Source organism: Mixophyes fleayi, chromosome 5, assembly GCF_038048845.1.
Source record: "Mixophyes fleayi isolate aMixFle1 chromosome 5, aMixFle1.hap1, whole genome shotgun sequence".
In the NCBI taxonomy this organism is placed as follows: domain Eukaryota; kingdom Metazoa; phylum Chordata; class Amphibia; order Anura; family Limnodynastidae; genus Mixophyes; species Mixophyes fleayi.
In genome coordinates, this window is record NC_134406.1 from 26371884 (window position 1) to 26384182 (window position 12299).

Sequence of the window (12299 nt, forward strand, 5' to 3'; positions counted from 1 at the left end):
TAGTAAAGGCTAAATTTACGAGTTGAGGGGTCAAACTCATTTTCGTGAGGTAATTTTACCTCATGAACACACATTAAAAAGGGTGCTTGCGTCGGGAAGTAACGCTCTTCCCCTGAGGAGGCCTGGGCTAGGCCCAAATGCATCACAAGAACCTTTTTAAGACCTTAAGTAGCTTGATTTGACTAGAATGCATAAGTATCATGCACGGGTTAACTTGTATATGTATATATATATATATATATATATATATATATATAGTTATATATATATATATAGTTATATATATATATATAGTTATATATGTATATAGAAATACAAAACAGTTGTTAAAAATTTAAGTGAAATATGATATTGGTTTATCAAAAAACTATTTATTTACAATACAAATATTTATTCAAATCCTTGAGAGATTACTTTACACATATGTAGTTTATAAAAGTGAAAACTTCTGTAAGACATTGTAAGGTTCTTATAATAAGTTAAGGGTTTTTTTTTTCCATTTTCCTTAAGAAAACTTTTATTTTTCTGGATTCCTTTACTTATTTTGTACCTTTATCTTTCTTATTTTTTTATGTTAATAAGACAACAGCCCTGTTTTCCCAATTATCTGAAAACTGACAAACAAGGCGTTAAAATATGTATTTTCTTTTGAATATAAATAACCTTTAAAAAAATTGTAAAACAACCATTGATAGTGGGGAAAATCATAACACCACATTTGGGAATTCTAATCAAGTAATTTAACATTTATCACAGCTGGTCCGGTGTATTTTTCTCTAATAATCTATAAATACTGCTTAGCTAAGCAAGCACCTGTTCAAGTCTCAGTTTTGTAAATAAATGTAAATCTACAGAACAGGGTATATTCTTCAGTATAAACAAATGAATTCAAACCTTATTTATATGCAGAGAATAGCTTTACCTTTAGGTTATATTTCCATATCAAGAAAATGATGAGAAAAAAATTGGGTCTCTAGAACAGAATGTTACCATGGATATTTGTGCATGTACTTATAGTGGGTTATTTAATAATAAATTGTAGATGTGTAGAAACTCATAGCTAATCTAGCACAAGTCACACAATGAAGGCAAATGTCTTATAGTTGGCTGAGGGCTATGCCAGTGATGGGAAAAGGGGCGAGCGGGGGGGCAACGATCAAGTCAAGTGGTCGTTGGCAGCAACAGGCAGCCAATCGAGAGGCTGCCTGTTGCTGATTGGCCTCAGACAGGAAGTGCTCACTTCACTTCCTGTCTCAGCAGGGAGGAGCGATGCAACAGAAGAGCACCTAAAGGTAAGTGAGGGGTGTGATGTCAATGTTGTGTGTCTGTGTGTTGACTAGGTGGCTTGTGGCAGTGTAATGTGAATGATGGCACAGGGGGCTTGTGGCAATGTAGTGTGTGTGTGTGTGTGATGGCACAGGGGGCTTATGGCAATGTAGTGTATGTGTGTGATGGCACGGGGGACTTGGGGCAATGTAGTGCATGTGTGATGGCACAGGGGGCTTGTGGCAATGTAGTGTGTGTGATGGCACAGGGGGCTTGTGGCAATGTAGTGTGTGTGATGGCACAGGGGGCTTGTGGCAATGTAGTGTGTGTGTGTGATGGCACGGGGGACTTGGGGCAATGTAGTGCATGTGTGATGGCACAGGGGGCTTGTGGCAATGTAGTGTGTGTGATGGCACAGGGGGTTTGTGGCAATGTAGTGTGTGTGATGGCACAGGGGGCTTGTGGCATTGTAGTGTGTGTGATGGCACAGGGGGCTTGTGGCAATGTAGTGTGTGTGATGGCACAGGGGGTTTGTGGCAATGTAGTGTGTGTGATGGCACAGGGGGCTTGTGGCAATGTAGTGTGTGTGATGGCACAGGGGGCTTGTGGCAATGAAGTGTGTGTGATGGCACAGGGGGCTTGTGGCAGTGTAATGTGTGAGGTAGGTAGTGACTAATTAATGGGTGCTATTTTGCTTTTGGGGTGATGGTGGGGCAATTTAATTTAATAGTGGGGTTGGTACAGACTCATTAATGTAGGGTGGGGTGATTAATTTAAGATTGGGTTGGTTTGGGCACTATTAATTAAATGTGTGGCAGAGTTTTGGAAAAAGGATTGCTATTACTTAAAAATGAATGCAAGTTATTTAATGTATGGTAGGAAATAGGTTTATATAATAAATGTGTTTACTATTAATTTAATGTTGGGGTTGTTTGGGGAAAAGGGTCTTTTTATTAAAGGTGAATAAAATTATTTTACAGTCGGGCTGGTTACAAGAAAGGGGCACTAATAATTAAACATGAGTTGTTTTGATTTAATGTCGGACTGCATAGAGGCAGGGAGGCCTACTGTGTTCACTCATTGCTGGTATTTCTATATCTCATGTACCTATTCTATTTCCAAACAGGGAACTAACATTCCAGGATCCAGACAAGCACAACTGAGCTTAGGACACGAGCAGCAGCAACAAGTATTGAAAGCAGGAAGAACAGGTAGGCGAGAGCAGGACAGTCTGCCAACTGTCCTAATTCTGGTGGGGCAGTCCTGAGTTTGGGGACTGACCCACTCAGTCAGGACTTTGTCCCAACTACAGGGACAGTTGGGAGGTATGTCCCAATTCACACTGCTCTGCTCATGAAGAGGGAGCTGCATGCTCCTAACAGTACTGCACGTAGCATTGCTTGTGCATTTAAAGGGAGATTGGAAGAGTTGAATAGCTACCTAGCACTGTCTAAAATTATAGCCACGCCCCCCATGCATGCTGGTTACACCCACTGGTGGTGTGCCGTGGAAACCCCCTTGTCAAATTCTGCGTTTGCCCCTGATGACCTTATGTTTTCACAATGGAATATATACACTAATATGTTTTTTATAACTACAGAGTTTGTACAGAGTAGAGTTTTGTTCTACATACAGTAACAATATCTAACACATATGTCCCAGGTCTCCAGCAAGTGTAACTCCTCCTCATCGCAGGATCACATCGTTGTTGCTGGTTCCAACATTATTATCATCCGTTAATTATAAAGTGCCAACATATTATGCAGCAATGTACATTGAGGGGATCTTAACAAAAATTAATTATATGACATGAAACAGAAGGTATAGATGACCCTGCCCAATGAGCTTACATTCTAAGAGCTGTGGAGAATACTTTATGCATAAGGTAGTGGAATAATAATTGTAGCTGTAGGTGGGCAGATTATGTGGCTACTGTAAGGCAGAAGTATTATCAGTCACCAATATTAAAGTAGTTCTTGGTGACTACCGGTCGTCTTGATGCAGTTGCAATGAGGAGTGACAGTGGAAGGTGAAGACATGAAAGATGAACTAGCATTCACAGAATTCTTAAGACTGTCAACTGCTGGTAACAATGGGATTTCGTTTTGGGTATGTGTGATTTCAGTGTGTGATTACATTACTTTTGACAGTTTCTTGCAATTGGCATGGGATCATAACATCACGCCTCGTCAGACAATACATCTATACTCCTCCTATCTAAGACACCTGTTCTCAGCACATCTTACTTGAGCAAGTTTAAGTACTGAGCACTAGCTGAAGGCTCCATAGCCTGTGGTTATTCTGGTACTGAACTTAACCACTCTGTTTTCACCCTTCACCTTGGCTGGTAACTTAGACCATTCTGCTCTCTCCAATCCTGGCCTCCACTTATGGCCTTCATTATCCTTTCTTCTCCAGTTCCTGTTCTTGTCTAGTCTATTCAGATATACTTCTGTCTGGATCTACTGCATGAATCATGAGACAGATCTGGGTCAATTATTGTAGTATCTACCTGCATGGAGGGTCCTACTCCTGTCTATAATGAGCCCTGTATATATGCAAATTCCTAATAGTTCTGTATTGCCGTTACTCTCTGAAAAAAAGTTCCATTCACCTGCATGGTGACCAGATTATGGTAAACACCTTCTCTTTTCATGAGTTCACTGTGACTTCCTTGCTCGACAATAACACCCCCATCAAATCCAGCAATAGTGTCTGCGTTTCTGATTGTTGATAAGCGGTGGGCAATGACAATGGTTGTCCGGCCTTCTCTAGCCTGCAAATAAAAGTAAAACCTTCTGGTTAGTTTAACTTGATCTGTGGTTCCCAACTGTTGATGGTGCCAGCCAGTTCTACAGTGCAAAGTTTCTCAACCTTCAACTCAAATGCCTCCAGGAGGACCGATTGTGAGGATTTTCCTATAATACAACATATAGCAGAATTGGCTTCCATACAATCAGATTAATTCCCCTGTTCATTTTGAGGAAATCCTTAATACAATATATTTTGCGGCGTATGAGAAGGTTGAGAAGGCTGCAGATATTTACCGTATTTCCCCATGTATAGGACGCTCCACTGTATAAGACGCACCTATATAAATCATGTGAAAAAATTGAGGTTAAACATTATCATCAATTTTTTCACAGAGTATTTGTGCAGCTTATACAGAGGAGAGACAACGCTATAGTAGATTCTGACTTACCCTGTCAGATGATTCCTCTGTCTGGTAAAGTCTTCTGTCTTCTCTCTGTCTGATCCTGATGCTGGAAAGCCGCTTAAGGTCCTCTCTGCGATGTCCGGATGTCCTTTCAGGACCTTTACAAGGTCCTGATTGGAAAAACACCAAATGCAGAAACCGGAAGTGTGCGTTCCACATGCGGTTCACGCGCTACATCCGGTCATCGCAAAAAGGACCTTAAGCGACTTTCCAGCATCAGGATCAGACGGACAGAAGAAAGAAGGCTTTACCGGACAGAGGAATCATCTGACAGGGTAAGTGCTACTACCCCTGTATAAGACGCACCTAGTTTTTAGACCCAAAATTTTGGGGAAAAAGGTGCGTCTTATACATGGGGAAATACGGTAATTGTGAATTTATGCTCAACTTTACTCAAGCCAAAATATCCAACATTGTGACCTCATGACTTATTCGACCATGAAATGCAACACAAAGAGGCTTAATCAATACATTAATTTGATACTATGAGTTAATACCTTATCCAGAGCTGCTTGTACAACAGCTTCACTCTCAGAGTCCAGAGCAGAGGTGGCCTCATCGAGAAGGAGAATTTTGGGGTTGCGAACCAGCGCTCGAGCGATAGCGATCCTCTGCTTCTGACCTCCACTTAGTTGTGCTCCTCTTTCTCCCACAAGAGTGTCATATTTCTGCAAATACATATTTACATCACTAAACAAGCATAGTAACTGATCTGCTCAATCTAATATATCCCTGTAAAAAGAAAATGCTTAGCCCCTCATTACTTTTCAAATTAACTATTTATAAATTAATAGGATACTAGCTCTTATGCTGGCCACAAATGTCCACAATATTGCTGTGGCTATTGGCAAAAATACTGTTGAATTCTCCAGATATCTCAATGTGTGGCCCTAAAATATGAGAGATGCCTGTGAATGGTTTGATAGAAATTGATCGGATCACTACCCATAGGCAAACCGAGGGGGGGGGGCCTAATACCTGGAAAACCCCCTCCAAGTCTGGGGCACTGTATAATTGAGGGGGCTGGACCCTGCCCCCGCTTCACACGGCTCTGCTTGAAAAGGTAGAGCTGCGTGCACCTAACAGTAGTGCATGCAGCATTGCCCATGTATATTATAGGGATAGGAAGAGTTGGAGAGCAGCCAAGCTCTATCTAATATTATAGTCATGCCCCCATGCATGCTGGTCACACCCACTGGTGGCATGGTGTGGAAACCCCCCTCTACAAATCCTGTGTTTGCCCCTGCTACCGGGCATCCCAGTAAATGTGGCTGACAGATGACCATTATCAATTGGTAGATGCTAGGACCAAGAACCTAATTACCAAATCTGTCCAATTTGGCTGCTCGTATGTGACAAAATTGGAAAGTGTTCCTATCACTAATCACACTGAGCATTATGATTTGCCTCTGTGGCCAGTTTGAACGTGGAAACCACTCAGGAGGGGGATAATGTAAAAGCAAAATATTAATTTACCAATTTAGAGATAGAATTCCTTACAATCAGGAAACTCTCTCAAGCAATAATAAGCCACAAAGCCCAGATAACTGGGTGCTACATCTATTGACAAATTACAGCGTGGTCAGTACTGTTTCCCCAAAAAAGTATTTTTAGATAAAAAACTATTTAACATTTCTTACATCGGGCAGTTTCATAATAAAGTTGTAGGCATTTGCTTCTTTGGTGGCCTGTTGAATTTCCTCCATTGTGACATTTTCCCGGCCGTAACGGATATTCTCAGCAATCGTGGTATCAAACAGTACTGGTTCTTGGCTCACCACACCGATGATCTCTCTTAAATACCTGATATTTAGATTACGAATATCCTGTCCATCTATAGTGATCTAGAAGAAAACATGTTTAAAATGAAACCGAAAAAAGTGACGGTAGATTTGCAGCAAAGCGTATTTTCAAGAACCAATTACAACGAGAGAACAATTCCACTGGGCTTTGAAAAATTATGATTATTTCCATGTATTTTGTCAGTAACACTGAAGAAAATATGTAAATTGTTTTTTGCTTTGTGTGTAGTTTGTCTGTGTTTATAAAGTATAGAAAGCGTACTTACCGAGCCTTCTTCAGGATCGTAAAACCTTTGGATGAGTTGGACTGTTGTACTCTTACCGCAACCACTGCTCCCTACTAGGGCCACAGTCCGACCAGTAGGGACTGTAAGGTTCAAGCCTTTCAATACCTTCAATGACAGAAATCCACCAACAAAATGACAGCATCCACTGTGTATGGGTTATCGGCATACTTTATTAATGATAAACTAAAATATAGGCATGTACCAAATATCCAGCCTAAATCACCAAAACATTTAATGTAGTTTTAAATAATTTTACCTTTAATATTTTGTGGGGTTTTTTGTTGCCTCATCTGGTAAAACCTGCTGCTTATTCTAAGGGTTCGATGCAAAAACGAAATGTGTATTTGCGCAGCAAGATTATTAAAATGACGGGTGGAAAGACTGCATCTTTATTAGCATTCCCTGTTTTGCTGAATGGCACACAGCCATTTTCCTTTGACTTTTGCACAGCTGAGAGCTGACAGAGATTAGGGGCTAGATTTACTAAGCTGCGGGTTTGATAAAGTGGGGATGTTGCCTATAGCAACCAATCAGCTTCTAGCTTTCATTTATTTAGTACTTTCTGCAAAATGACAGCTAGAATCTGATTGGTTGCTATAGGCAACAGCTCCACTTTTTCAAACCCACAGCTTAGTAAATCTAGCCCTAGGTCTTGTTGGATACTTAACGAGACACATTTTGCACCTATGAGTTGCTCTTTGGTGGAGAAGTGCATATCTGCACAAGTAATAAAGACAGTGCTCCCAAAATTCTACTAAACTAGGGTACATCCTAGTGCCCAAAAGCGGAGGTGGGCATTCAGTTTGATCCCCAACAAAGAATGGGTCTGAATCATCTGCTAAAAACTAAATGCACTGTCTCGCCCAATATTTTGCATTAGTACACAAACTTCATTACGTTAAGTATAAGGCAAAATCGTGAGCACCATCTTCTCCTTTATTCCCAATATTTATTTCACATATGGCACAATTTAAATGAATTTAAATTATATGTATTTGTTGCTAACTCTATTCTGATCTCAAAATACTACTAAGGTCTACACAAAAAACTTGTGTGAAATTGAACATTAATGTATGAATATTAGCGACACTCTCTGATTCAAATAGAGCTGGAGACCAGTATGAGAATGGGAAAAGTGTGATCAGTTCTGTATTGATTATACAGTGATAGCACCACTGCTTCCTCGACAATGACATGCTTTGTTATGAATAGATACTGAAAAGGAATCAAAACATAAAAATACACTAAAGTATACCAATGCTTTTGAATAAAAACACCTCCATATATAGGATTATGGACTTGCTTTTGGGAATAAAAAGTTACTTTTTGAGGTTTTTATTTTTTAACAAAAATAAACAAACAACTTTTTAGAGACATTTCACAAACCTGAATGTCAGGTCTGGATGGATATGTAAACTTCACATTCCTGAATTCGATGTCTCCTTTAATTTTGTCAGGTTTAAATCCTACAGATGAAAAGCTGTCTATTTTGGGTACCTTTATCAAAAAAAACAAAAACATATTGTCATTGAAATAATAGAAGCACTCACAGACTACAGCATTGCATTACAGTGATTATAGCCCAGGTTTGGGTGAATTGCTCACTTTCCTGTTAGTGCTACTTTAACAAAAACTATGAAAAACTAAACAAAGTCGACTGATTGGTTTGCAGTCTTCTAAATAACTGTTTAGAATAATACTCATAGCTCAGTGTTTTAATTATTTCATATAATGTAGTTATACTGTAATAAAAAAAAGCTGCCATATTCACTTTCACAATAGCTGATTTTTACCTTTTATAGCTAGACGATAGTACTGTAGGTCTATTGCATAATTAATATTCATATATGTATCATGTTGCTGGTTTCTTTTGTTTTAATAAAATTTGTATATTCTTTTTAAGTATTTTATTGGAATTTTTTTATAACTGGCAGCGCTTATACTATAAGTCAAAATATAATCATACACTTTATGGAAGTGAATAAAAACACTTAATATTAAGATTAAAAAAATACTTACAGTATCAATAATATTGAATATTGCATATGCTGCTCCCCTGGCATTTGAAAAGGCTTCAATATTTGGTGCTGCTTGTCCGAGGGTGAATGCTCCAATGATGACAGCAAAGAATACCTGAAAGAGGATTAAAACAAAAACAACTGAACAGTAGCTTGTGATACATCAAATAAAAAGGACCTTATCTTGTTGGGAAATGCTATTTAATGTAATGTGATACACACACCACATCCCTAGTAAGATATAAAGTCCAAAAGCCTAAGGTTCCTAAATACTTAAAACAAAAGTTTTGCTAACATATTTATAAACTACTATAAATAATATTTGTATAAACGCTGACTTCTAATGTCATTGCCTGCCAACTTTAGTGTACCCGCCAGGATGGAATTATTACCATACTTGCCTACAATGCACGGTGCGTGGTGCAGTCGAAGGGGACATGTCCTGCTCAGTCCAAGGCTCATGTCTAGCCCTACCCATGGGCAAATTCATCACCCCAAGGTGCCCCGTCAATATAGATCTAGAGCTGAATCTCACTCTTATATTCTGGGTACAGGATAATCTCGCTGTCAGCAACTCAATAAACCTATAGAACCATGTAAGGTCTTCAGCTATAGTAGCCCCTGATTCCCATAAAGTGCTATGTACTCACCGGTACTCAGCTGCCCCCAGATCTTGTGAGCAACAGTATAGGTTTATATATGGACAGATGCAAACATAGAATATAAGAGACTAACCTCTAAAATGTAAATTAATGTAAGTGATAGGCCTACTAGGAGTAGGGACAATAACATTAACGGTCAACGGTAATCAAATGCAATACAAAATCAGGGCAGATGGCTAACAGAATCGTAGGAGTCACAAACCAGGGTCTGGGCGAGCAGCAGACAAGGATTGACAGCAGCAAACAGAGGTCAGTATAGCTGCAGACAGGATGAACAGTAAAAAGCAGAAGGCAGTACTGGCGACAGACAGGATAAACAGTGACAAGCTGAGTTCTCTGCGGGCTGCAGAAAGGATAACAGGTAACAAGCAGAGGTCAGGGCAGGCAGCAGGAAAGAGTGGTCAAAAATGAGTAGGGTCAAAAATGAGCAGACAACAATTAGCTATAGAGCACAGATACCTAGGCAAGTAAGTGCTATTACAAGCAATTAGTGAATGGTGCTGACGGTCTATAAAAAACAAACTATTGGTCAACCCCAACAGCGGATCAGTTCAGCCCTCACAGCACTGATAAGTAATGTCTAACATCTGAGTCAGAGAATGTCAAGGCAAGCAATGTTTAAATAGGCTGAGAACAAGTGAGAAGCCTGAATCTGCCACTTTATATCCCAGTCTCTGTCCACAATACTGGAGAGTGGTGTCCATTTTCTTGTAGCACATCTCCTACTGGTAGATAAAAATGGACACCACTCTCCAGCTTACCTATGTAGTCATTACTTATTCTTAACCCCAGTGCTTCCTCCTTGGAGGGCGGAGAGTGATGACTTGATTATAGCCACACATTTCTCTGTCTGACTCAGCCTCCCGCAGATTGCCAGACACTCTTGGGAATCAGGGAGATCACCTACTATTCCAGTAATTCCAGTAGAGTCAGAAAGTATGATTATTACAGATGTCAAAAGTCACCTAAAACATATGTGACCTTTATAAAAGCACTTGTACCTATGTATGGCCACATAATTTCTCTGTAATTTATCATATAATTTATAGTAGTGGGTACATTATGCCATTGTTAAGCTCCTGGAAATAACATCTGTATTAATGGTTCAGATGCCATCACTTGTATTAGGAAAACTTGTGTATTATAAAAAAATAAGGAGGGAGGTGGAGTCTTCATTATGTATACTGTACCTATGTCTGAGAGGTATAAGTTAATGTTTAGCACCCTCCAGTGACATTACAACCATACACTGTATACTCCTGTGATTTATGTACACTTTGGATATACTAAAATATGTGTCCTCCTTGAAGTAAGACCAGGTTGTTGTTTTTTTGCAAAAACCAACTGGCTACTAACACTTAATAAACAAATGATCGATTTTATTTTAATAATATTATTTATCCATATCCCAATATTTTTCTTTTTTTAACTATTGTTTCAGAGTCACTGGAATGAGGCTTTTGGATCATTTGAGTTTAGGAGTTCGACTCTCTCCTGTTCTATGTTGATCAGGAGTCTGTGCTAAGTTCAGCATTAATATGGTGATTCTGGGGGAGCTTAGAACCACCAGGCTGTACTAAGAAGGGTGAGCTCCAAACATAAGGCCTAGTCCGGGTCTTTTGGTCTGACAGTCTCTAAACAGACTGATCAGGAGATGCACCTGTGAGGTAATGTTAAAAAGGCTACAACTCAGAGCTTCCTCAATCTCAACCTGGGGAGGAGGCTAGATGGCTCTTGAGAAACTCTGCAATGATATGTTTGTGTGTGTCTGGACATGAGGTCCAACAACTGAGAGAGGGTGTCGCTAGTAGCCAGGATTTTATTTGTGTTTTGTTTACTTTGTTTATTTTAATAAAACTGATTGAGGCCAGCTACACCGAAAAACCCTGCATTCAAGTAACTTATTGCTGCTGTTCGTCGCCATCTTCCCCAGGAGATTGTACCTATTCCCCTGATTATGTCAAACTATTAACAATACTATGCATAAACAGAGAACAGCTAAGTAATACATATAATTCACCATCAACTGAATCATGGGTCCCAAAGCTAATTCACAGACACACATTAATCTGGATCCTAACTACAAAAAGCCTAGCATTTTGTAAGATGGACAAATATTCCCGATAATGCAGTCTATTCATTCACTAGACCTAGTGATATCACTGAGGCATGAGGCACTCTCTATGGCTCGGTGGATGAGGTACTCATAAGAATCACAGTAACTAAATGAGGGAGCCTTTACTTACTGTGAGCACACGTCCGATAGTGTAGTCTTCAGTTAGAACCAGAGTGGTACCATACCAGAACGCCAATGCATAGGAGGAATATATCATTAAGTAAGCAAATCCTATAGACACGTTAGCTGTGATCGCCTTCTTGATTCCAATCTTTTTGGCATCTTCTAAATTCTTTTCATACCTGTAACATGCGTGAAAGTTATATAATCATAATCAACACTAGGAAAAATATCAAATTCCATCCATCCAAGATTCCATCCAATAGAAGCAGTTCCTGAGTGTAAGGCAATATGAAAGAATAACACAACTCACCTTTGAACTTCTTTATCTTGTCCACCAAATGCTATGACAGTTCGAATAGCCGAAAGAACCTCCTCAGCCACTGCCCCAGCTTTGGCATAAGCCGTCAGCTCCTTGTTAGTGAATGCCGTCAATATCTGTGGATAAACAAGGACGCATAAAATAAGCACGTTTTGATTTCAATAAAGAAAAAGAAAAACAGGCAAAACTCTCCCACCTTTGCCCAGAGAGCAGCCGACAGCCCCATGAGCGGACTAATTGCCAAAATAACCAACGTCAACTTCCAGCCTTTAATAAACCCAATAATAATGCCCGTCAGGAAAGTAGTTAATGACTGAATAAGTAGTGCAATTTTGGAACCAATGCCTTCGTTCATTTTTTGGACATCACTGAAATAAAAAAATAAAAAAAATAACATTAAGAAAAAGTAATAAAACAGTAGTAGAATGATAATGTGAGAGAGACGAGGAAGTACACTGTAAGACATTTAACACATTTTAGCTCAGGTTA

The 12299-nt window shown here is 39.4% G+C and overlaps 1 protein-coding gene across 3 annotated transcripts in view; it reads right to left on the minus strand.

Moving 5' to 3' along the window:
- The window catches only part of ABCB1 (ATP binding cassette subfamily B member 1), a 195477-nt gene that overhangs the window by 159670 nt on the left and 23508 nt on the right, over positions 1 to 12299 (minus strand). For 2 of the 3 annotated variants that reach the window (XM_075211880.1, XM_075211881.1), the window contains exons 7-15: positions 12007 to 12178; positions 11802 to 11926; positions 11499 to 11670; positions 8592 to 8705; positions 7959 to 8069; positions 6552 to 6677; positions 6124 to 6327; positions 4981 to 5151; positions 3881 to 4042 (exon numbers count right to left, since the gene is read on the minus strand). The exons of the other annotated variant lie outside the window; for it this stretch is intronic. In XM_075211880.1, the coding sequence (XP_075067981.1) occupies positions 3881 to 4042; positions 4981 to 5151; positions 6124 to 6327; positions 6552 to 6677; positions 7959 to 8069; positions 8592 to 8705; positions 11499 to 11670; positions 11802 to 11926; positions 12007 to 12178 (1357 nt within the window). The remainder of the gene's footprint in view (positions 1 to 3880; positions 4043 to 4980; positions 5152 to 6123; positions 6328 to 6551; positions 6678 to 7958; positions 8070 to 8591; positions 8706 to 11498; positions 11671 to 11801; positions 11927 to 12006; positions 12179 to 12299) is intronic. 3 annotated transcript variants of the gene reach the window in all.